At 38.2% G+C, this 25,261-nt stretch overlaps 2 protein-coding genes across 3 annotated transcripts; one reads left to right on the forward strand and one right to left on the reverse strand.

Moving 5' to 3' along the window:
• The first annotated feature begins 9,734 nt into the window (after window positions 1–9,734).
• zgc:162592 (uncharacterized protein LOC561993 homolog) lies at window positions 9,735–13,393 on the forward strand. Its single transcript, XM_031734389.2, has 2 exons — window positions 9,735–10,735; window positions 11,930–13,393. The coding sequence occupies exons 1-2, from the start codon at window positions 9,934–9,936 to the stop codon at window positions 12,223–12,225; spliced, it is 1,098 nt and encodes a 365-aa protein (XP_031590249.1). The 5' UTR covers window positions 9,735–9,933; the 3' UTR covers window positions 12,226–13,393.
• Window positions 13,394–18,497: 5,104 nt separating this feature from the next.
• Window positions 18,498–23,249, reverse strand: LOC116315942 (cytochrome b5). 2 transcript variants are annotated; one of them, XM_031734391.2, is made up of 5 exons: window positions 22,754–23,249; window positions 21,648–21,776; window positions 20,322–20,348; window positions 20,181–20,212; window positions 18,498–20,042 (listed from the first exon to the last, which is right to left on the reverse strand). In XM_031734391.2, the coding sequence occupies exons 1-5, from the start codon at window positions 22,949–22,951 to the stop codon at window positions 19,952–19,954; spliced, it is 477 nt and encodes a 158-aa protein (XP_031590251.1). In that variant the 5' UTR covers window positions 22,952–23,249; the 3' UTR covers window positions 18,498–19,951. The 2 variants fall into 2 exon arrangements, with proteins under 2 accessions (XP_031590251.1, XP_031590250.1); XM_031734390.2 differs by having other exon boundaries at window positions 18,498–20,045; window positions 22,754–23,245.
• Between the last annotated feature and the right edge of the window lie 2,012 nt (window positions 23,250–25,261).

Below are 25,261 nucleotides of genomic sequence, written 5' to 3' on the forward strand. Positions count from 1 at the left end.
TGTTTTCTGATTGTCCCAAATAAGTGGCTTTCTCCCGAGCCCATTTTAATTTTTTTGGAGAAACTCACTTGCGATTGTTCAACATGTTGTGTAGCGCTTTCGATCCCGATCTTGCAGGCCTGATTGAAAAGAGAAAATTGCCAAACAAAAATCTCAGTGCACTGTTAAAAATCAAAAACAATATGAAGGCCTCCTTTTAGAAGTTGTCTAAGCATACTCTCTCAGAATGATAGATCAAAACAAAACTAATTGGCAGTTTCAAAGTGGTACCAAAGGAAAATGTAAAGTCCCCAAAACTTTCATCCACCAGTCACACCTCACACAACAACAATATTCTATTAGATAATGAGTTTTGTTTTCCCCCATGTAACCAGATGTGTGTCATAAGACCTCCCCCACACATCAGAAACCAGAAACTCAATAATCTATTAGTCTCCACTCATCTGACCCCCCCTGCAGCATTCTGTTCACCCCTGCAATGATTCAATCATCCTTCCCCAAAATAATATTAGTTCACTAGTCTATGTATCACTTCTTAACCCACTAAGTGAACCGGACAAGATTATGGTAACAGCAATGCATGCTTAAAATGCTATTTGGTCTTCATGAGCTTCATTGCATGTGTGTTTGTGTTAGTAGGATTAATGCATTTTTCTGTTTGTGTAATTTTGTGTACCTCTCCTCTTTGCGGTGCTCCAGACACTTTTCAATTCTCCACACAAGGCAGTCGTTTTTCTTCCCAGTTTCCTAAACCCAAATTTCATTCCCCACACTAAAACAGCCATGTTCTCCCCTGCTCCTTTCACTGTGGTCTCATCTCATCTCTCCCCCCTTGCAGCAGTCCAGTGAGTCAGTTGTCTTACAGCTTTGTCCTGTGTTTTCCACTGTCTCATCTTGCCATTTTGCTCCAAAAGTGGCAAATGTCCAACTCAGACAGTCTTTTCAAAGGTCCATTCACACACAGTGAAGTTGCAGCTCGTTCTAAATGCACATCCATCCATCCAGTGATGATGAGGCCATTTTTCTCCTTGCTGTCGCTGTCTTGCACAGCTGCTGCTGCTGGACCTTTTCTTCACTGCTCAGGACACTGCTGTGAGCTCCTGATATCCAGCTCGTTGTTCTGGAACTGCATTTCTTGTCTTCAGGGAGAGATTCTTGGAGCTTGTTTTCTCAGGGTGACAAACACATGGAAGTTAAGCTGTAAAACAATTCAGCCAAAACTTGGCTTGAGTGTTTCTAATGATGTTAACCTATAATTTTCTTCCAACTGCTGCACGTGGAAAATTGATCTGGGTCTGTTCTTCACCTGCAAGTGACACACTGAGACATTTTGATCATTCTTATCACTGCTTAAAGAAACACGTCTCCCTCTCTGGTTCTGAAGTCCCTTTCTTAAAACCCAGAGAGATTGTAGTTGTTCTACATTGAAAACACCAAACCCTCTTCCTATTTTTGCTTATTTTCCTTTTTGCTTATTTTCATCAACAAGTCTCGAAATTTTGTGTGTCCACCCTAGGGAGCTGGTGGCCTGCAGTACCACCCTCTCCCGCTAGTTGGAAACAACTTTTACGCACATTTCTACACTCCTCTCTTTTTTCTTTTCTTGTTTTTGTTCCCCATTTTCAACATTTTGAACCCAATTTTTCACTGTTTTTTTACACACACATCAACTTTTCCCACACAACCATTCTCTGCAATCTTACACACCACACATTTACTCAGTTCTTACCATACAGTCACACATTGAGTTTTGTCCATGGCCGCCTGGTGAAACGTCTGCCGCTCTACTGGATCTAGATCCCATTTTACTACACGAGGCGTCCCCCGTGAGGCCCTTGCCTTCTACGGACCAAGGAACGAACACCGCCACTCCGTGCACTATAGTATGCAGAAATGGACTCCGACAGTGTACCCGAACCGCTGTCCCTGTGGCGTACTTGGATCGAACACAGGTCTGGGCCGGCTTCTCCCCAACAGCGCGCTCGAGCCAATGTCCTTGTGATGGACCGTACCCAACACAAGCCTGGGGCGGCCAGCGTTCCCCCCCCTCGGCCAGACAAAAAACTCCCCATGACTGCATACAAGTTAGCTACAACTCACCCATCTGCAGGAGTCCCCTCAAAGTCGATGGTCTCGGTGGTGACTGAAACACACGGCTCCGTGACTCCTCCATTTCCTTTGCTTCAACAGCCGGTAGGACAAAGGTACCTTTTCCCTCAGGGGTGATCAGCCCGTCCACGGAACCGTTGTTCAGCGACCACACGGACCATCCTGCTCACAGCGCCATTCTGTTGTGGAAGTTTTCCACTTAAATAAAGCCTGCAGATGAGCGGTGAGCGGTAGCTAACATTCTTTAATCAAAACACACAGAACAGACAACCAAGCTTGATGGAGAGCCTGCACGACCACGGGGCAGGGTCAGCAGAGTCTTCCTGAGCCTAGCATGGCTCTCAGTTAAATACCTTCTCCAGGAACAAAAGGCAGTACACAGCTGTTTCACACCTTAAGGTTCACACTCCCTTGCTACCTCCCAGAGTCCTCGAAGAGACAAAAGACTCTCCCTCCTGTGGAGTTGTCTGCTTCCCCCAACTTCCTAAATAGACCCCCACCATTTGTCTCACTGTATGAGTGTCAGACATGTTAAAATCACCAAGGCATTACAATAACGTGATTAATACATAAGTGAAAGAAATTCCATTACAAGCCACACCTCATTTTTTTATATTTTGCTTCCAAAAAGGCTAATTTGTTATTTTTAAACTGGCCTCGAGGAATAGTTTTCCATTTCTGAAGAATTTAAAAGTTTCCCTTTGGAAATTGGCTGCTTTTCCACTCATTTTCAGTCCAGTTCTCATGCCTGAGAACTGGACTGAAATTCATTTTAAGAGAAATGTGTTTCTATGTTAAGCCACCTAACACTGATGTATGAATCACTCCATAAAAAAGGCACCTAATTCAAGGGATGAACCAGTATTCTGTCTACATATAACATATAAATGCCAATTTTAAACTGTATCTTTAAGCACTTTGTTGCTAGCAGATGTTTTTAAGTGTTTATTTAGTTGAACCTACTAAAAATGTCAAAGGTATCACAGTTTCATAGGTATAAAATAATATTTTTGCACCAACGAAGTGGTGCGCTATTGGCGCATATCCCGGGATGGTGTACAGTGCGTGCTTAAAAAAATCTGAGGAAACTGGACAAGAGGAGGACAAAAGAAGAACTGGCAGGTATAATTTTAGAGGGATATCTATAGCAGATGAACAGAATCTGAAATTCATGTTCTTAAGAAGGAGAAAATATCCAGCAAAGACCTGACACGGGTCCTGATGGATGGATCTGGACCTTCAGATAATCCATCTACTGCTCAATTTTAATTAATTAATTTAATTTATTTATATAGCACCAAATCACAACAGATGCCACAAGGCCCTTTGTATTGAAAGATAAAGACTCTACAGTAATAAAGAGAAACCCCAACAATCAAACGACATTGATGCCTCATCAGAAATGGCCTCAGGGTGGCTGTCAAGAAGCCTTTTTAAAGAAGGGAAATGGGAGAAAGGGGTGTGGTATGCTAAATTACACAAGACCTGTGTTTGAAAATCAGTGGCAACAGGTTAATCCAAATTAATCCAAATTTGAAATTTTCGGTTCAAATAATCACCTGTATGTAAGGACAGGGTCAGGAAAGAAGTATAATGTGGAGTATCTACAGTAATCTGTAAAACTTTGTGGAGGCTCAGTGAAGTACCATAAGATTTTGATCCACAATGCAGATCTCCAACTGACTGGAAACTGATTCATTCATTTTTTCCCAAACACACTGTCAATGCAGAAAAAGCATACCTGGATAGAAAAACACACAGTGCAACACTATCAGTGATGGACTGGCCCTCACCAGAGCCCAGACCTCAACATTACTGAACCTGTGTGGGATCATCTTGACAGAGAACAGAATGAAAGACAACAAATACAAAAGCCAACATCTAGAGAAGAGCTTTGAATGTCCTTCATGAAACCTGGAAATCTATTACTGAAGAATACTTACAGATATTGCAAGAAAGCTTGCCTAGGGAAGTTCAGGCTGTGTTGAAAAGTAAACAAATAGTGACTTTCAAATTCATTAGAATTGTACAAACTCAGTTTTGGCTTTATATACTGTGATTCCATGGATGACTGCCTAGCTCAATATAAAGAAATGAAGGGTGGGTCAAGCTTTTGCAGACTATTGTATTTATTCCTGATAGATCTACGCTACTGATTATTTCTTGTTTGCTAAGGTTTTATAACTTATAACAAGAAACTTCTGAGAAATATGTATCTGCTTTCTAACCAGATTTTGTAACAAGAAAAAAAGAACATGCCACGTTGACCCAGTGTGCTGATGTTTTGCTGCACTATCTAACAATATGCTTGAAATCTCTTCCAGATATTTCTAATGTCATTTTTAAATGTCATATCACAACAGAGAAAAAAATACCAAATAAATGAAACTACTTCTTTAATTCACTGAGATATAAGTCAGGAAATGTCAGTATTTATTCAACACTAATATCTAATTTGGTGCCTTATCTTTGACCCAAGGAATGGAAATGGCAGCCCAGATAAGCTACAGAGAAAGGTTCACATTTTGGTCCACAATAAATATGATTCAAAGGTTAAAATATTGATTTGATTTCCATTTTTTAGTTTTGATCTTTTTACCAAAGATTTCTCTATGACTGAAAAAAAATGTAAATAGCTCAGTATTATTTAATCTGTTGTTCCTACCCAGTTCTGAAGCTAACTTATCATTCTATACAGAACTTAATAGTAAATAGAGACTTCAGTATGGTTACAATATGATGTACAATTCCTAAAAGGCTGCTGTATATAACAAAAGCAGCCTTAAATACCTTAGAATCTGGTCAGGTCAGTGGAAAGCAGCTGGATTCAAAACAAAGCTCCCTTACAGAAAATCAGCAAGGCTACCAAGGGACTGTGTGGTTTTCTGCTTGTGTGGTTCTGTGTAAGTTGCAACCACTGGTGAAAAATTAAAGGTCAACACCAAAGCATAATATACCCTCCTTAGATATTCATTTTTTTTCAATGTCTGAAAGACCTTTTTCAAAAAGAGACTGAGACCCCTGTTGTGTAAGATTGGCTACAAATGCAACATAGTTGAATTCAGCTGTGATTCTGGGAAAAACAACTGAAAGCAAAAAGAGCTTCAATGATATTCAATACTCAGGCTTTTTAAATGGGAGGAGAAAGGCTCTTATGCGAGGCTGAAATTCTAGCCTCACTGTAGGTATTTTTGTACATGGGAGTGAAGCAGAGGCACTATGACATACAAACATTGTGTAACCAGGTCAAAATGTGCTGCTTAAATTGCAAAGCATTGTTTTGGGTTTTTGTTTATTTTTATTATTTCTTTAGGAATCTATAGCACCCGATTTCTGTCTTTCACTTCATGCACATTAAACTATGTTTCTCAAATCGTTATATTTGTACTAATAAGTCAGACTTTATTAATAGACTCTCTCCGATGTGTTTTTCAGTGCCTATGAAACACAAAGACAACCTCATAAATACAGTCCTCATTTTGTAGTGTGTTTAAATCACTTGTTATATTAAAGCATTTTGTTCATGAATGGGAATATTATGAAGAAGCAGAGCCATATAAATACCATTTCTATGATATTTGTATTTAATTTGCAGTATGATTCATCTACACTTTTTCTGTCTTTGACATGTAAGACACTAGCAGACCACTTACAGCACTCTCTCGATTTGGTTTCTGCAATTCTTTCTCTGCACTCTCCTTCTTATTTGAGTCTAAAGGGGGGATACATTGATGTGTAGGTCCAACAAGAATATACTGTATGTCTGACACCACTTTAATAACGTCCAACCTGCCAGGTTGGTTGTGTCAGTGCTGGCGAAACCTTGTTATCAGTTAGACACGGTCAAGACAGACATGAAGTTTTCACACAATCGCCTATCATACCTCGTGCTATACTATCTCCCCTAAACATCATCCTTGCTGGTAGAATTAGAAAGCTTTACTGCCCACACAAACACCCTCTCTCACACACACACACACACACACATGCACAGACAGATCAAATCAATGGCTACTTTCCCCTACATCAGGAAGTACTGTACAGTAGGTGGCCGATGGAGGAGTCCGCCCACTCACAGGATATTCAATTGCACACATGTAGAAACTCATCCTCTCTGTATCTCACTCATGTTCGCCTGAGATCAACTACATTTACAGATACAGCTTTGGGCAAGAAGTGCTTGCGTGTGCACACCCACACATGTAGACCCGACATCGAAACACGCACACAAACCCTCCCTCTCTGTCACATGAAAACACTTTAGGATTTGAGCCATGCAGAGATGCTCAAAAGACACAGAAAGATTTATGAATGAACTGTGAGGATATGTGCATTTCTGTCTTTTCTCAAAAATGTGCATTGAATATTTTACTGCTAGCTCAGCGAAAGATTTCATGTGATAAATAAATGGATCTGATATTGGCAGACATGGTAAATAAAGTGCATTTAATTGAGTACTGTAGTGAATTCACTCAAGTAAATCTATTATAGGCTACTTTGCACTGCCTCTCGATGGCTGAACATTTCAAGGGCCCATATTACTACATGCATTAACAAGAAGCACTCTACGTCAAGATAGCTCACTGTCTCTGCAATATTTATTTTTAAGGGAATTTATACTGTGTTTTGTATATATCATTTTATTTTCTTTGTTCTTTTTAAATGTACTTTAAGAGGTTTGTACTTGTTTTTACTGCACTGCAAAGTGCAGACTTTTGCTATGTAGGAGTTGGTAATGGATATTAGGTATTGATTTGTAAATGAGTGGACATGAATAACTTAAGTTTATTATATAATGCAGCATATTTCTAACTAACTAGGCAGCTCATCCTCGTTCTCTTGACAACACATTTTTAAAGATATGATATATTTTGGGGTCAGCTTGAAAGAAAGACAGATGTGAAATGTAAAAGTGAGATCAGACTTCAAATGTGACATTTGGATATAACCTAAAATGTGATATTTAGAATCCCCATACAAGAGTATCATTTGGTAAATGTTGCCAATAGAAACAAAGGCAGTAGAATTTTAATTTTAAAGATAAAAGATGATTTATGAAAGTTTGACCTTAGTTTCCTTCGAAGAAGCAGTCAGAGGTCCAAAGGAACATGATGTTTAGAATCCCCATATGTATATATTCTGTCAGTACAAATGGTAGCAGTAAGAAACATATTTTTAAATGGCTATAGCATTATTATCACTTTGACCTTCAGATCAATCTATTGCCCTCAAAGGAGAGGTCAGAGGTCAAATGTGGCATGATGTTTTCAATCTTTATGTTGACAATCCATACCACACTTCTAAGAATTAAAAGTTATAAGGCATTTTGTCAGTTTTAGACCAATAAATCATAAAGTTGACCTTGAACACCTCGGTGGATGTAAGCCGAATTTTAATGAATTGTTAACATGACCCAACTTTTTCTAGAATTCATTCAAAACTTTTAAAGCTATCATGTTTCCAGGCAGACAGAATAACATGCACGCATGCAAATGATACCAATTCGCATTGCTGGGAACCAGCAGCTGGTGGAAACTGCTTTGTAAACAGATGCTTCATCGCTAACAATTCATATTATACTAAAATTAACAAATAAATGATTAAGCTTTATTTTTATATCTACATCAAATGCCACTTTAAAGCAATGTTGCTTTTTTGTTGTACTTTATTTTGAACATTATATTCTTTTGATTCCACTGAGATAAAATTTTAATACAGAGAGACAGACTACAGTCACATTCACATCAATTTGGAATCACCAGTTAACCTAATCAAACTAACTGCATCTCTTTGGACTGTTGAAGGAAGCTGGAGTACCTGGAGAGAGAGTCCAGGGAAACATGGGGAGAACATGCAAACTCCACACGCCAAGGCCCGGGCCAGATGGCGGAGTCAGATGCAAGACCTCTTGCTATTAGACAACAGTGCTAACCACAGCGCCACTGTGCTGCAGCGGAAGAAAATGGATGGATGGGTTAGGGTTAGGGCGATATTGCTCCTTTTAAAGATCTGAGAGCTTGCACCCATTGATATTGGAATTCTACATCCTTTGAAAATAAGAAAGCATCAGGTAAAAAGCATGCAGTCGAGTGTGCAATGAATATGAAGGAGTGAAAAAGAAGGAAAAAGGAGGTAGAATATTAATCACAGACTTTCAGTCCATCTCCTCCTCCAGGCTTTGCATTAAATAGAGAGAAATATTGTCATTAGGACAATGAGAAATACATATATCAAATATAGCTGTCACTTCTACTGTGGAGGATCTGTAGGGGAACAAGCTGCGTGTCATAGGCAGTTCGTCTTGTAGATGTGCTGTGTAGCTTTTGCAGAACAGATTTATCCCATGTGCAGCAGCTTCTCTTCAAAATTAATAACATGTAATGGATTCTTAGGAGAGGAAGAGGATTGATGATTGTAAAGCCAGTGTAAGAAAATTCATTGTGGAGTGTATTTTTAGAAGTCTACATTACAAATATCGCATCTTAGTTCCACTGTTCACAGTGTGGGATTAGTGTTCCTGTTGAAAGAGTGCGTTGATATGAGCAGTTTAACATAGCAGAGAGTCACAAGAATGTTGCTGAAACAGATGGTTTCCTGGTTACCTAAGTGGGAAAGGTCAGTGACACTCTTTCCAGCCCTTTTCTTACCCTTGTGTCATGTAGTTGTTGTATGTCTATTTATTTATTTATTTGAAGAAGAGACGATGGCACAGATTGGAGGTGAAGGAATGCTTGACACTAATGGTGCGTGATGGTGGAAATTGGACTATGATTGGTAGCGAGACGTCCAGCTGACAGTGTGTATGTCTTCTGTGGGACCTTTCTGGTAGTGATGAATTGTTGTCTGACTCAATGTTATTTCAGGTGATGAAACCTGCCAAGATGGGGTGGCCTGGAAGCTAGACGGAACAAGTTGATGGAATAGGCTGTGAATGGAGTCAGAAGTTATATTTTTACTTTCTTCCACCTTAGTGTACAACAAATGGGGACAGTTTAAATAGTAATGGTGGTGGAAACATGCATACCTGTTTTACAGGCTATTTTGTAGTACAGTGTTTCTGTCATGTTAATTCAGTTCTTTTCAGTTTGATTCACATATAGTGCCAATTCAGGACAATAGTTGCTTTATATTATATTATATTATATTATATTATATTATATTATATTGTAGGATTAGGACATAGAACAGGAAATGTGTTTTTTGACCTGCTGTGCTAATGTTAAGTGGTTTCCTGGTAGTTTGCCCTAATGTGTAGGAGAAATATCTCTGCACATAACACTCAATATGTGCACATATATTAATAGATATTAGGAAAATTAGCTCACTTAAATAGAATATAATAGAAATAGAAATGGAAAGGTAAGATGGTTTTGGACTAATAAAGGAATCTTTCACTTTATGTTCCTGAATATTTAGATTTATACTAACACTAGTAAGAATTACATTTTTAGATCACTTTAAGTTACTGGGTATAACGAGGATGTGATGATGACACAATAATTTCAGCTAAACCACCTATGATTAATATAAAAAATAGACGAGAATAATAATAAAAACATCCACTTAGTTCATAAAGTAAACCGTGATTAGCCTGCTTCTGTACTGAATAAAGCACTTTGGGGGCTTGGCTGCAGTAAATGTTACCGCCCAGCGCTAATTGCCTCAGGTGTGCTGCTGATTGTAGAGTTAGCCTGGCAGCGAACTGCCACATATTTTGCTCATATTTTTCATTTCTTTAGAAACTTTTGTCAACTTTTTTTCTTTTCTTTTGTGTGTCTGTGGTTTACTTATGATTTGTTTCCACTTGTATCACCGTGTAGAGCAATGTACACAGCCCTTAACCTCTCGACTTCGGACGACTTCAACATGTCAGAGTTTGACTCTCAGAGACCGCAGGAGCTCTCCCACCACTCCGTCAAAATAAGCATAATAATCGTTTTGGGCGTCGTGGTCACGTTGGGAAACATTGCAGTTCTCCTGGCTATTACTTCCTCAGTGTCCGGCTGGTCGAGAAACTCTCGGTACTTTCTCCTCTCGCTCACTGCAGCAGACTCTGCGTTCGGACTGCTGGTCATGCCCTTGAATCTCTGGGTGAGTCTGCTAAAGGACTACACTGAAGGTCCAGATGCTCTTTGTCACGTTGTGGCCTTTTGCAATGCCACCGTCTACTCCACCTGCATGTACACACTGGCCACAATAAGCCTGGAGAGGTACATTGCGGTGTTTTACCCGCTGCAGTACTCATCTCTGCTGACAAGGAAAAGGACGCTGTTTCTGATTGCCTTCGCCTGGTGCTTCCCTCCCATTTTACTGTCGCCGATATCATTACCAGATGGCATCATCCAAGTTCATTTTTCCAGCGCATCGCTGGTTTGCAACCCATCTTACTCTACAAATGTTGGATACTCCCTAAGCTTGACATGTGTAATATTTTTCCCTTGCTCCGTCATCATGACATTTGCAAACCTAAAAGTCTGGTGTGCAGCCAAGAGACAGAGGTTAAAACTGCGCAAATATGACAGTGCGCGGCGCAGTAGGCTCAATGTGCCTTCCAGAGTGCTTGTGCCTGTGATGGGAGCCTACTACATCTGCTGGACTCCCTGCATGGCAGCAATGATCTACAATGGTAAGCAAAACATCACTCGATATGTAAAGTGAGTGTGTGAGGATGGTGGATGATTTTCTTCCATCAGTGTAGCTACTTTATCTGTACTTCAATACAATAGGAATATATTTCATATATGAATATATCACATGCAATATAGTCTGTTTATGTCTATAACTGTGGCATTTACTGTCACAAAATATCTGAGAACTACTCGTATAACTGGCTAATTTTGTAGCAAGCATGCTTTGCTTTTTTAGGTTTAGATAGTTTTTGATTATATAAGCTTAACTGGAAGAGGTAAACTTCACAGGTATTTGTTTGTCTTGGTGTATTTCTTATTTGTGGTTTCAAAGGCAGTAAGAGAATTCAAAAGTAAGTATTTGATTGTGTTTATTAAAAATTGTATTAGATGGCTATTGATAGGTCCATTTCCCTTTTAAAAAAATCTTTTTTGTTGTTGTTATTATTATTATTATTATTATTATTATTGTTATTAGTATTTTTATTAGTAGTGTTATTATTATTATTAATCCAGGACAGTGCTGAAAGAAATAGCTCTGAGTCATTTATGTAATTCTGGGCATGAAAAGCTGATTTGGGGCCAGTTATATGACTCAGACCTTTTTTGACTTCTCATTTACCCCAGCCATGTGCTGGCTTGGAGTAGTCAAGACTGAAAAGTCACAGCTGAATATTTTTAGAAGTGAAGACCTTTTCCAAAGAGTGCTGTAAATTATCTGATATTGGATGAATATCCTGCGAAACGAAGCCGACGGTTTAGCTTAATCTTTAAAGTGTGCTGCTGTCTAAAAGCTAGTTTCACTGCAGTTTCCACCTGATCAGTGAACTTTGTATTTTCAGGTCAAGAGTACAAATGTTAGTTTGATGGGTTATATCATTGCTTTCAGGGGTAAGGCAAGCACCTCCAAAGCAGATTTTTTTTATCTTCTCTCATAATGCCAAGTGAAATATCCCCGGCTCAGTCTCAGGAGGTTCCTTTTGCAGTTATACTAACACTAATTATACTAATACTTTTAGGAATTTGTGTCACCCCATGAAGGGCCTCTGGTGTGAAAATCAGACAAATAAAACATGCAGAGCTACTTGCTCTGTAAAAAGGGAGCAGGTCAAAGTAGCCGCTGTCTTTTGCTAGGTATGTTGTTTTCACTTTGTTGATACTTGCCTTAACACTCATTGTTTTCTGCCTTACAGCAGTCACAGGTAGCAGTGTACCAGAGTGGATTGAGTTTGTAGTGGTCTGGCTACCAACTTCCAATGGTTTCCTCAACTGCATCTTCTATTTCTGGATAAACCGAAGCTTTCGCAAGAAATTCTATCTAGTCCTTCAAAAACTAGCTCTGGCCCTCTGCCCTGAATTGGCCAGCACCTTTGTGTGTTGCACCACATCAAAGATGCAGTTTGCATCAGGAATTTTGGATAACAACAACAGTGTCCATGGGCGTTCCTCCAGTGTATCATCTACCTGCACACTGCTGTCTGTGGCTTAAGACCTAAAGAGCACCACCGACATGGTAACAAACATGGCCAGCGACCTCTGTACTGTGTTGCATTGTCTGGCTGAGCTAGACAACTAAAGCCATGTTTTGACATAGTTCCATATAAGGTAATGAGGGTGAGCGCTAAGCTTTAAAAGGGTCGCAGTACGAATGATTTGGTTATGATAGCAAGCATTTAAAATTTCCTCTCTGCAGGTTAAATCCAAATTTGCGATATCTTGATTGTAATATATTTTTATTTTTATTATCAAACTTCAGAATCAGTGTTCAGTTGATTGGAGCACAGGATGAATTTAGAACGGCTTTGGATTTTTTCTTTTACTTATTCACACTGCTGCAGAGATTTAATTTACAATTAGAGACAGTGTCTTAAAAAACATCTTTTAGTTGTTTTATAACCAGCCATCAAAATTCTGTGCTCCAAAAAATTTGACATTACATACAGTGATATAATCAGTCTTTCAGTGTCAACCTGTTTAAGCCTGTTGCACAGGTAACGATTAGCGAATTAGTTAGTTTTAAATTCTTTCCATATGAAACATTTCTGAACATCAGTATCTGATAATAAGCACATTGAAGGACTGAAACCATCTACGTCTTCTTCAATTTAAACTGTGCGTCAAATACCTTGGCATATAACAGCTTGGAGAAACTAACCTTTAAGTCACAGCATTTCAGTGGGTGCAAGGAGGAAAGTAATTAAGCATCTATACTGTAGAAAGGTCACCACATTTGTGCTGGGAAGAGATAACTTGGATAAGTTCTGAGGCTATGGTTGTTTACTTTGAGATATTAAGTCTAAGATCTTCCTCACACTATCTGCACTAAAGTTTTTGTCACGCTATCGGTTTATGTACATTTACAATGAATCGAGATTTGAATTCAGAAATTCTGTAACGTTTTATGCAGTGAATTTTAGCCTTTAGGTTTTCTGTTTGAGTTACATCATTGAAGTTTGTGCAAGGGCAGACGGTGTTTAAGGATCAAAAGTGTCACAAAATTGTAAGTAAAAAAAAAAAAAAAAAAAAAAAATCTGAATAACGTAATATTAACCTTTTGTATGTATATCGTTTGTGATTTATAAATTCCTGATTATAAAAGAATTAATGTATTGATATATGGATAATCTATGAAATAAAGCATGATGCCTTTGAGTTGATTCTTTTCGAGTCTTCAGTTTGAGTTTGATATTTACAGATGTATCATTGCAGAACTGAAATAAAGTTGAAGTGAAAAATGTTTGCTGATCCTTTACCATATTTTTTTTCTACCTATGCTTGGTCTGATGCTTTACATATAGTCAGCATTGTTAGCTTCCAGTTAACATCTCTGCTGTGGTATATAATAAATGCTAAGCAAATGAATAGCTAGCTAAAACAAATTAATGACGATTATATATAGCCTAGTCTTTTTATTTCAGTGCAAATTCCTTGTTTTGAAGTGGTAATATTAAAGCAGGATGGTAAACCTGGATGATTAACAAGCTCAAAATGAAAATTCTTGTTTGTGGTTATTAGATAAATGTTCTTTTCACCCAGAGTAGAACTCAGCAAGTAAGTTTATGCACAAAAAAAAATGACACGTCATTCTATTTTGGTAATATTTTCACTCTGTTTTATACTTCTGGGCAAATTTTTTGAATAATATGAGATGGATTATGCTAATTGCTACCTACCAGTGTCATGTTAGATAACAGGTTGAACCATAGATACAGAGCTTTAAAAAAAACACGATCAAAAATAAGCAGAAAATGATCCTTTGGCTTATGCATAATGGATGGATACAAGTTCGACTGATATCATGCCCAGTATTGTTCATGACAAAGGGCACAATAATGAAACAACAGCTCGATACATGCATAATGAAGGGAGCAAACTGTTTGTGAGGCAGCTGCAAGTGGTCCCATAAGTAGTTTTGCAAAGAATGATGTAAGAAAAAAACCCAACATGACCTGACGAATCTCATATCATGTGAAACCATCTCAGCATCTCAGACTTTGTCTCCACATGGCTCAACCTGAGCTGTCCTTCTGATATACACATTTCTAATCTTGTCGATTTTGGTCGCTCCTAAGGAAAATCTTAACATCTTCAACTTCACCGAATCCTGCTCGGTGTCTTTTTTACAGCATCGCTGAATCTAAAACATACATGATGGAGTCTCACTACCATCTCATATTGCTGTATAATACATAAACTCAGGCTTGGGTGAATTTAGTGATTTCATCAGCAGGTGTCCTGCTGAAGAAAAGAATTAAGTTGTTCTTCAGCTAGAGTTGAGTGTTTTTGGTGAACCTAGACAATTTTAAAAATTAACAATTCTTTCTGACATAAAATTTGACATTGGTTCTCTGCATGTTTTTGTCACTCATCTCTCTGTGCACAAAAAAAAAGATTTTAATGTCCTTCTTTGTTAAGTCACACTAAAAAATTTTCTATGAATATGTGACCCTTTCAGCTAACTCAAACCCTGTCAGAGATCAGGTGTATTCCCGCATTACCCAGAAGTGATTTTCATAGCGTCTGAGGTGTTTGCCAAGCAGGTCTCTTAAGACACTGAAGTGTTGTGCATTAGAAGCCTCAGCTCTTCTTAAGCCTTACTGCTGCCAGAAATGACAGGTGATTTGGTTTGGGGAATGGTGATTGTCTTAGGGATTCACACGCAGTATATTCATACAGACACCATATGTCATCTTATAAGAGCTTATCATTCTCTCTGCTCATAATTCCTGCCACAACAAGAAGTGGCTTCACTGGTCTTTGCTGAAAAGGTGATAAAATATCTAATATCTAGCTAGACAGAACACAGATCCCAATAAAGTCCAATGCATTGCTTCTATGGCTTTGTAAGTACAGTGCTTGAGACAATACTGTCAAAAGCTCCCTATTATAAAATTATTTTATTCTGTTGTTCATCTACATTAGCCTCATTGCAGTTTTGTAAGCAGAATATTTTTACATTTTACTTTAAACCATTAACATTGTAAAGTCTTTAAGGGTATTACATGTTCAAACACCCTCTATCACACCGTGTTATTGTGTTTCTTTGCCCATAAACATTTGGAGATGTATGCTACAGAACTGTGTTTATGAAAATGAGAGAACAAGAGAGATTAATGATTTTAATATATACTTTGTAATGCTGAACCAACAATATTAAACCGCATGTTTAATATTATGTAGGTCTCTAGTGTGCTGTCAAAATGGCTCTGAGTAGCGGAGAAATAGACTTGTGACCTCTGAGGATACCCTTATCTGGTATTGAGACATTGACAGCTGATCTACCAGGTATTATGGGTTGCTGGTGGATGCCGACATACACTGGGCTTGTTCCAGTGCATCCCATGTATGCTCAAATGGAAGATGGTGAGGTTTAGAAGCCAGGTTAACACCTTGGATCCCCGTTGGGGGAGGTGCATGGGGCACCACATCTGGATGGAGGCCGCTGCTGTAGGAGAGTATGGTTGGCATGATGGGTTTGCTGGTCTGGACCAGGACCACACACATAATTTTTAGGTGTGTGATACATGTCAAAGTAATGTCCACATATTTCCTGGCAGAACATTGCACAGTCACAGATTAATCACTGATCTTCACTTTTAATGTAACTGCTTGTAAAGTTGGAGCTGAATGGTGTATAGTTTCACTGTTTCTGGCAAATGCTTAATCCAAAACTTGGCATAAAATCATCTTGACATGGTACTGCCATCTTGTGTTTCTACTAAGTATAGCATGGTAAAAAATGTATCTATATTCATATATATAGATCAATATGTCTATAATGTTGCACAAAAGAAATTGCTGTAATTTTATACCATTGCATTTCTTTTCTGTTTCAGGATTTAATGTTTCTGTCCTGCTAATTTTAAGTTTCATGAAGCCCAATACCAGTGTTACATGCACTATTCACGTAGTATTGGAGTCCTTTTTAAATAAACTACAACAGCATTTTGGTTTCTTGAAACAAGCCATACATTTATTTAATTAAGGAATCTGGTTCTTTAAAGTCCCACCTGAGTTAAAACCTGATTAAAAAGGATAAATCAACAGGCGCGGATTTGTGCTTTATGTGGCGTGTACTCTAAACTGTGAGGGCTCTTGTGGAGATTGTAGACAGAGAAAAAAAAACTTTAATTTCAATCACTCTTCCTGCTCTTTTCCACTTTACACCTCTCACGTTTGCGGCGAAAAGTAGCCGAGGGTTGCAGGCATAGGCTGAAATCGTGCTGGTATTACACTATAAACTGCCTAGGCATAAGAAAATCAAATAAAAGTACCCGCCTGGAGTTTTAAATTAAATCACAATGGGCCCATGATTACATTTCTAAGAGATACTATAACATTTTCTCTCACCTCCATATAAAAAAATTAAATGACTTCATGTTATAAATCTGTTGCTTATCATCACACTGTGCTACAGTGTTAGATTATAAGGGTTTTAATGGCATCTTTCCACGGTAGTTGTGATGTTTGGTCCTAATTTGAACCTATGAAAGGGTATCCTCTGCTGCTGTCGTTAAATAGCAGTTATAATTGTAAATATTTATCAATTATCACATTTAAACAGCACTAGTCAGAGGTATGAGGATCGATTTGTTAATATAACTGTGGTAAACACATAGCATACGAAGCTGCATTCAGTAAAGCTGCTTTATTTAATGATAAAGCCTTCTCAGAGGCTACCATTGAAGGTGCCAGTTGAAACAGAAGTATGCCTCTGTACTGCATGTTGCCTGACTTCTTGTTTTTGGGCTGTTTCCATGTTCCGAGCATCCTCCTAGCACTCAACAATAACTGAGGTCCAGCTTTTGGCTTGAAAGAACCCATTTTGGCCATGTGAAGAGTGAAACTTTCCAAGAATCAAATTGCTTCAAACCCTTCATCAGAAAGCATGCCTCATCCACACAGTGCCCATTGACTGAAATTGCTTTTCTTTCACCACACTCCAACGTATCAAGAGTAAAAGCTAATTTATTATCAAGCAGGATTTACTATTGGCCCCAATGTGACACTGAAACATATGTGGAGGAAATAGCAAATAGCAATCAGCAAAGGAATTAATTTTCTAGTATTTTGAAGTATATTAAATCAGGACCTAAAAGTTGTGACGTTTTAGAGCCTTTACTGTGATGATTACATGTTTTACTAGCTTGTTTTGGGGCGCTTTCTTTCATTTTTCTATATACATGTTTCTCTTCGGTCACCAGAGTTGTTATAGTTTTGTAGTTTCTATTTGGCCTTTTTTAAAATTTCGTTTAGACTTTTTGCTTTTAATTCAGCTTAGTTTCAACCAGTTTCCAGAGTGTGTTTGCTCTAGTTTTTGAAAATGTTTAGTTGTTTTGTTTCATTCTTCATTAATAAATATTATATGGAGGGAAAATGTTTCTAGCAGAATTTAGGAAAATCAGTACAAGTATTACAATAAAAACAGAACTTTTTGAAAGCAATTGACTAAGTCTTGTAGAGATCCAAGGTTTCATAAGGCCAGTTAAATAAAATTTCTTATTCACCAAAGTAGCAAAAACTTAAACTGTGTGTTTAAATGTTGTTTTCCATCAAGTTTTAGTTTTTATTTTAGGTTTAGTTAACTCAGCTTTATACATATGTGCTTTAACCGTGGTGATTTTTGTAGTAGGAGTAAGATGAGAGTGCAAGTGCATCAGGGATCTGTTCTCAGCCCCTTCTTGTTTGCAGACTGACAGTTGAGGTCAGGCAGGAGTCTCTGTGGCCTTTCATGTTCATAAACAACATTGTAATCTTTACAGAGAGTAGGGAGCAGGTGGAAGAGAGCCTGGAAAGGTGGCAGTATGCACTCGAGAGATGAGGAATGAAAGTCGATTGAAACGAGACAGAATAAATGCAGTGAAGCAAGAAGTAGTGGTAGTGAAGGTGGACGAGTTTGACTACCTAAAGAGGCGTGACCTGCAACGATGCATAGTTTGGAGATGGTGGAACTGACAAAACGACAGGAGGCTGAGCTGAAGATGTCAAGATGTTCACTGGGAGTGACCAGGATGGACAAGATGAGTACATCAGAGGGGTAGGGAGACAAAGTTATAGTTCAGATGGTTTGGGCGCGTGCAAAGAAGAGAGGGCGGATACACTGGACAAAAGATGTTGAATATAGAGACGGCAGGCAGGAGGGAAAGTCACAAATCACACAAATAAAAAAAAAAAAAAAAAAAAAAAAAAAGGAAACAGAAAACTTATATACATAGACCCTGATTTACATTTAATTATTTTCAGGAATCAGTGACTGGCGAATTGCACGTCAAGACCCATTTTATTGATAGAGTTTCAAAGAAAGGAAATGGCAGGTAAAATGTATAACAATGACATGTATTCATCTTATCTTTTATAATCAACAAACTTATTTTTGACATCTGCAGTTTTGTACTCACATGTAAAAATAGCAGCAAGTTCTATTGAGAAACTTTGAAATGACAGCTGACATCAATTTGTCTCTACTTAGAAAAAACGTGTTTTGTTTTTTTATAATTACCATGAAATAAAATTTATATTTTTAGAAAATTTAAATAAGAAAGTTGAAAGCTTACCAAAACATATTTAACAAGACCAAATTAGCAACCTAGACAAAGGTTTAATAAATCAAATCAATAATAAATATAGGCCATGGATAATCATTAAACATGTCAAGACAACTAAATGTAGACTGAAAGATACCCATCAATAGGTCAAATGCCAAACCCACTGATTATAGCCAAAGCAGCTACACAAGAAACACACACCAGGTTTTAAACTCTCCTGAATCAGCTGCTTGTGCCATTCACCCAAAACTTAAAGTTCAGATGCATTACAATGAACAAAAGCTGTGAAAAAGCACTGGTTAAATGACAAACGGCATAGCAGAGGGAACATTAACAACTTGAAATAGAAATGTACTTTCTTTCAAGGGTATTCTGTCATTCGCTGTCATCTATTATACCTGGGTAATAAGCTGCATTGTATTTCTCTCCACATTTAAATGATTAGGTCATTTGAACATTTATAAATTCCTGAAAAGAGAACATTGGCAGAAAGGGACAACTCCAAAAACAAATCAATGACGCAATATAATTAACTCCGATTTTCAAAAACGATCCAACACAGAGACTTGAAAATGCATTCATAAAAGCGGAAAGATTATCACTCGGTTGCAAACTCATAAAGGCAATCAAGCATTGCCTAACAGCTGAACTGTGCATAAAGGAGTGAATAAAATAAACCCTTTTATTGAGAGCTAACTGGCTATTCTGACTTTATTAAACCCAAGAAAATGCACTGGAGGTTATGCAAGTTATTATCCAATAAAAAAAGAAGAAGAAAAAAAACAGGCTGGAGGCTGTTAACTGTGAACCTCACTTCACCATCGCCCTGCATAACAGCTCCTTCAGCCTACCTATAGCTCGTCGAATAATGGCGTAATGAAGATTCAAACTGCGGAACGTGCATATGAAAGTTTAAGGTAAAGACAACATGTGACCACGACATACGAAGAAAGCGAAGGCTGACAGTTTCGTAAAGTCTCTGCCCAACTATCTATTTGGTGCACTGAGTAGACGGACAAGGACAAAAACACTTTATCAAACTACTCCCTCCACTCTTCTTGCTGCTGAGGATGCTGACACTACCGTGCGTGTCCAGGGTGAGGAGGTTTTGGTCAAACATTTCAAGGCCTCCGAGATGAAAAGACGAGGATGAAAACAGGACGTCGCCACTCAAGAGGACCTCTGCTCAAAAATGAAGTAGCGATACACGATACCAATAACAACAGCAGCAACAGCAGGTAACAACCAAATGGCCCAGGAGCTGCTGAAAAAAAATATTACAAAAACGTTAATTTGAAAACATTTTCATTTATACAGATACAGATACAGGGTGCCATTGCACTCGCCCCTCTGAAACAGTACACAGAGAGCCTGAGACACATTCATCAGAATGACTAACCTGCTCTCCCCGGACTTCGTGACTTCTGCTTTCTACAGCACAAATAAAAAAAAAAAAAAGAGAAACACAAATTGAGATAATGTGGAAAAGTCCGAAATACCGTATCGTTTCATGGTGCATGGAACGGCCAACAACACTTACCTTTGCAGTGTCCTTTTTTCTGTCATCCTATGAAGGAAAACAAAAGAAATCATATGATCGTTTTGTGATGCTGAGTAGAACTTTATAAAAATAAATACTGAAATTTATGTAACCATCAGGGGGACTGTTGAAAGAACCAGAAGACTAATTATCCCTCAAACATTCATTGATTTGTTGGAGGTGGAATCCACCAATTAAAAGTGATGATTTGAATATGGTTTGTGTGGTGTGCTGCCAGTTTCTATTAAAAGAGGACGAAACCAGCTCAGTGATTTAAATTATGTGGGAACCTAAGCAAAAGTCATCTGAACAGGAAGACAGCAGGAAACTTTCTTTAAACTCTGCAACTTCCTGTTGCACTGGAATGTTCATCTGGAGATAAGCTGGATCAATTTGCAACAGTCCAAATTAAATAATTAATCACATGAACTGGACATCTTCCAATTTTTTTTTTTTTTTTGCAAGGCAGACCAGTCTTTGTTTCTACAGCCATTTTCTTGTGGCATTAAAATTAGCAGCTCACACAAACTGTTTTGTAAAAGACCCGTAAAGATTGATTTTACAAATAGCTTTCACATTTGAAGTCTAAAGAGACTTTATATGAGAAAGTACACACTGGATTTGTCTAACTGAAACTGCTGGAGATTCATTAGCGCTCAGTGGAAGCACAATGGATAAACAATAGTATGAACAGAAAATCTATTATCTAATGGTATAATTATGGTAAATTAGTAAATTTAACCATGTTTTAAAGTATATTATAAATATTCTGAAACTGCTGGGTGTATAATAGAGTGGCTGATAAGCTACACTAAATTTCCAACAGGCATAACATAAAATATTGTTACTCATGTTTAATTGGATTGTATTTGCATTGTATTTTTCTGGTGCTTTTTTTTTATGTTGTGATCTCTCTTATTTCAGTATTTCTTTATGCTCAAATTGATGTTTTTCATATTCATTCAAAACCAAATTACTGCCTCACAGATGAAAACCAGGAAACAGAAAATGTGAAGATCAGACTGAATGTGATATAGGAACTTAAATAGAGAACTACTGCTCATGTGATAGACTTGGTAGCAAATCGGTTTCCACCCACTTTACGTCATCTTATGCACGATACCATCTGGAGGTGACTCCAAACAACTTAGGTGCAAATGACTCAATCTTGTGACATTATTTACTTACTCTGTTTGATTTGGAAGGGTTTAAGCAGCAATAATAATGAAGACATAATAATAAAGACATTTAACTTCAGTAATTGAAAGATTGGTTTAGACGTGTGAAAGAAACACTACAGGCAGACAGGTAGTTTTTCCTCCTTACCTCGTGAAGCTCCCCAATGTAATACTGCTGGAGCATCTCCCTGGCATCCGAGGAATGACCCACATCCTCGAAGCTCTCTGTGGCATCTGCACCCGCCTGCTCCAGTAAAACCTCCTCACCTCCTGGATGCTAAAATCAAAAGTGGTTGACCTGGTTACTCTGAAGCACCTGACATGCACGATTGTTTTAGTATACTTGTTCAAGTTATGAATAATGACAGTATTACAGCTGAAATCAAAGACAAAACAGTGAAATGCACTAATATTATAGTCTGCCAGTGTTGGAATGCATACATGGGTGGAAAAGATGCACCCCGGGACACTGTCAGCCATTGGCTGGCATTCCCAGACCACCTCAACTCAACATTACTTACAGAAATTACAAGAACATATTAGAACAACATTTGGTCATACCAAATGTTGGTTTTCAAGATTGTTACAACTATTTAAACTCTATTTTCCTTCATTTACAAACCTGCACCTACTCCCCATTTTACTAGCAAAATACAGAGTTTGAAGGGTGACTATAGACGTTTGCACAGTACTATACAAGACGTCACGTACCACTCTAGGAGGGGCCGTTTAGTATACATAGCAAAAAGTTTGTCGGGGGTTTTTTTGTTGTTGTTTTTTTACACAACATGCAAATTTGAACTTGCAGACCTTTTTACACATTTTAGCCATCACACTTTTATCAGCTGTGTTTATAAAGCTATAAACATTCAGCCCAAAGGGTCCGAAGAACTATCATAGGACTGGGCTAGCTACTACTTGTTAACCAAACTTAGCTAATCTATCCTAAAACATATGGACACCCTTGCAGAAGAAATGATAAAACAATAACAAGGTTCTTTAAAGTAGGCCAGTCGTAATTTTAGATTGTTTATACTGGCGGTTCTGAGTTTAGGATTGGGTCATTAGCAGCAAATTAGCCGAAGACAATTTGCAAAGCTTACACGTCAACACGTAACGATAATGCTCACGCTCATCCTGTACTTCCCGGAAGCCCAGACAAATGGCAAAACCAAGAGATTTACGAAGAACAATTAATAACAACTACTTTAATGACAAAGCATGAGCTACCAGTTAACAAAAAGTCTTTCTTACCTCTTCAAGGAAACTTGAAATGTCATATACTTTATCGTGGATGATAAGCCATGTGTCGTTGCTCATATTATGTACTCTTACGTCTTCTAACGTGTAACATTTTACGCCATCGTCTACTGTTTCGCAATTTTGCTCAACACTGGAGTTACCAGCTCCACTATTCGCGTTAGTGAGATTTTCTTTATTTTCCTCTCCCATTGTAACGTTAGCGGCTAGCTAACCTTAGCTTCTCTTATCTAGCTATGGACGTAAAGGTGGCTATAGCTACGTGTGCTGTTTGATTACGGTCAGCAGTTCTCGGAAAGCCTCTGATAACACCGCAGGAAAAAAAGGTTAAAAGAAACACAATTCCAGTTCTGAGCAATTATATATTACGAAAGCATTAGACACCCTAAACCGGTATGAGCAGACATGTGAAACGAACCAATGCCACCGAGTGTTGTTTGATCGTCGGGACAGTAACCAAAGAAACTGTCACTTTCTCAGCAGTGACCAATCAAATCGCCCAGCTGATGATCACGAGACCATGGTGCAAGCCAAGGTTGTCAAGTGTGCGCTGTCATTGTGCATGTAAGGGACTCCGGTGACATAACATGTGTTTTACCCATTTTATCTGCGCTTAGATAACACTTTCTTTGTCCCGGTAAAGACTACAGACATTTTTTTTTTCAAAAAGATTTTATTTCATTTCCAAAGTAACTTAGCAGGTTTATACTCATTGGTACTCTCTGAATAGGAATTTTTATATTTGGTATTTTTCCTTTTTCTTTTCTGTTTTTTTAAAAACCCGGATACAACCCACAGTGACACTATGTTATCTGCCTGTTGATAAACCCTGTGAACCACATGTTTTCTACTGATAGATCACCCACAGTGTGCTTGCTAACCCTTTTTTGGGACACTCTTCTTAGGTCAAATCTTAGACATGGGTGTTTTTACTAAGCTGAAGAAAATTTTTAGCCAAACTAATCCCAAAGTTTCAGTATTTCCACTTATGCCTTTGCATCAAAAACACGTTTGTTGTAGGTTCAAACTTTATCATAATCATTTGTATAGTCATTGGACAATGCTCGTCAACACCATAGTTTACTTTTTGGAATTGTTTGTGCTTTTACCAAAACTCTGCTGTTTATTTTATTGTATCAAGGTACTCTTTTCTATTGTCGTTTCCAAAGTTATTTTTCTACTTCATTTTTCTTGACATTTACACTCTTTCCTCGCCTGTAACTCTACATAATTACAGAAATCCCATCCCCGTTTTTTCCTTTATCAGCACATGTTTGATTAAAATTATTAAAAAAAATTTGCAATTACATTTTAGAACTGTGGGATGATATGTTTAGATACAGTTCATGTAGAAAATGAATGAAAAGGAACTTCTAGATTAATACGGATACAAGCTTAAAGGGGGGTTATAAAGAGAAAAACAAAACAAATACAGGCCAAAGAAGCTAAAGGGATGTTACACAACCTTTACTTAATGGGGACTTAGCACTTTTCTTATTTTTATTTATTTTTTGTTTTTTATTTAAGTGTTTGTCTTATAGTATGTTTCGCACTAAGTACCGCAGCAATTTCCTAATGTTGTAAATATGCTCTACATCTGGCAAAAAACCCTTTTCTGATTCTGATTCTGAACATAAAATATATCTCCAAAAGTTGAATCTGTTCATCTGGACGTAGCGTTTTGTGGGAGAAACGTTTCGTCACTCATCCAAGTGACTTCTTCAGTCTCAGCTGACTGCAGGTTTCCCCAAACCTTATAAACAGTACAGTACAAAACATAAAATATAGAAAAAAAATATAAGAGATGTAGTCAAAGGAGTTTGCAAAGAAAAGCGTCTGGACTTCTTTGAGCTGCTTGAAGACGTTTCACCTCTCATCCGAGAAGCTTCTTCAGTTCTAAGGTCAAATGGCTGAGAGTCCCAGATTTAAACCCAGTGGGAGTATCCCCCCAAGGAGGGACAAAGGACCCCTGGTGATCCTCTAATCACATGCGCCAAGGTGTGGCGGGTGTGGGACCTAATCAGCCAGGGTTTCGGGTGAGCTCATTGTGAAACCTGGCCCCACCTTGTCATGTGAATTCCTGAGGTCAGATGGCCCAGGATGTGAGTGGGCGTTAAGGCGTCTGGGGAGGGAACTCAAAACTGGATTATAGATGGCAGACAGTTGGTGTCGTAAACCACCGCCTCTGTTCAAAGATGGTTGCTCACAGTGGACATAGATGGCCTCTTTCACTCCTCTTTCAAACCATCTGTCCTCTCTGTCCAATATGTGAACATTGGCATCCTCAAAAGAGTGACCTTTATCCCTAAGATGCAGATGGACTGCTGAGTCTTGTCCTGTGGAGGTAGCTCTTCTATGTTGTGCCATGCGCTTGTGAAGTGGCTGTTTGGTCTCTCCAATGTAGAGGTCTGGGCATTCCTCGCTGCACTGTACCGCATACACCACGTTGTTCAGTCTGTGTTTTGGAGTTTTGTCTTTCGGGTGAACCAGTTTGTGTCTGAG

The sequence above is a fragment of the Oreochromis aureus genome, linkage group 1, assembly GCF_013358895.1.
Source record: "Oreochromis aureus strain Israel breed Guangdong linkage group 1, ZZ_aureus, whole genome shotgun sequence".
Taxonomy (NCBI): Eukaryota; Metazoa; Chordata; class Actinopteri; order Cichliformes; family Cichlidae; genus Oreochromis; species Oreochromis aureus.

Bases quoted from the DNA above. Each gene is read 5' to 3' on its own strand.
- LOC116315942 (XM_031734390.2), bottom strand. From the start codon at position 22,951: ATGGGAGAGGAAAATAAAGAAAATCTCACTAACGCGAATAGTGGAGCT. The intron at 21,777-22,753 runs GTAAGAAAGACT...TTTTGATTTTAG, and splicing joins TTTCAAGTTTCCTTGAAGAG to CATCCAGGAGGTGAGGAGGT. The intron at 20,349-21,647 runs GTAAGGAGGAAA...TTTCCTTCATAG, and splicing joins ACATTGGGGAGCTTCACGAG to GATGACAGAAAAAAGGACAC.
- zgc:162592 (XM_031734389.2), top strand. From the start codon at position 9,934: ATGTACACAGCCCTTAACCTCTCGACTTCGGACGACTTCAACATGTCA. The intron at 10,736-11,929 runs GTAAGCAAAACA...TCTGCCTTACAG, and splicing joins GGCAGCAATGATCTACAATG to CAGTCACAGGTAGCAGTGTA.